General features: G+C 30.0%; 1 protein-coding gene across 1 annotated transcript in view; it reads left to right on the top strand.

Moving 5' to 3' along the window:
* Positions 1–773, top strand: part of LOC107608769 (premnaspirodiene oxygenase-like) — a 22,966-nt gene that overhangs the window by 2,253 nt on the left and 19,940 nt on the right. Inside the window, exon 3 of the mRNA XM_016310500.2 lies at positions 54–249. Within this exon, the coding sequence (XP_016165986.2) occupies positions 54–249 (196 nt within the window). The remainder of the gene's footprint in view (positions 1–53; positions 250–773) is intronic.

Genomic DNA, 773 nt, shown 5'->3' on the forward strand with positions numbered 1-773 from the left:
ATCATACTATATTATATTTAATATATACTTGTATTTGTATTTGTGCCACATAGATTTTGTTGATGAGATGGGTCTTGAAGAATTGAAATTTCTAAAAGCAGTGATTAAAGAAAGTATGAGACTACACCCTCCAACTCCAGTGTTACTTCCAAAAGAGTGTCTTAAATGTTGTGAGATTAATGGATATACAATACCAGTTGGAACTCAAGTGTTTGTAAATGTATGGGCAATTGGAAGAGATCCAAAATATTGGAGTGAAGCTGAGAGATTCTATCCTGAGAGATTCTTGGATAGTGAAATTGATTACAAAGGATCCCATTTTGAATTCATCCCATTTGGTGCAGGGAAAAGAATGTGTCCTGGCATTTCATTTGCTGAACCTAATATTGAACTTCCACTTGCACAATTGTTGTATTATTTTGATTGGGAACTTCCCTGGGGAATTAGTCATGAGAATTTTGACATGACTGAAGATTTAGGCAGTACTATGAGAAGGAAAAATGAGCTATTTGTGATTCCCATTGTCCACCATAATGTGCCACTTGAATAACTCTATTTACAAATTTATTCTTGGATTAGAAATTTATACACCGTAGTTTATGTTTATGAAATTTAACATTAAATTCAGTGTTATTTGACATATTTTTTTTTTATTAATTAGTAAGAACTTGATACTGTGAAAAGTTTAAAATATACGTACGAAAATAAACTAATAGATTACAATCTTATTAATATTAAATTTAAAAAAAGTTAGTGTAAAATATAATAGTCTT

The sequence above is a fragment of the Arachis ipaensis genome, chromosome B07 (assembly GCF_000816755.2).
Source record: "Arachis ipaensis cultivar K30076 chromosome B07, Araip1.1, whole genome shotgun sequence".
Taxonomy (NCBI): Eukaryota; Viridiplantae; Streptophyta; class Magnoliopsida; order Fabales; family Fabaceae; genus Arachis; species Arachis ipaensis.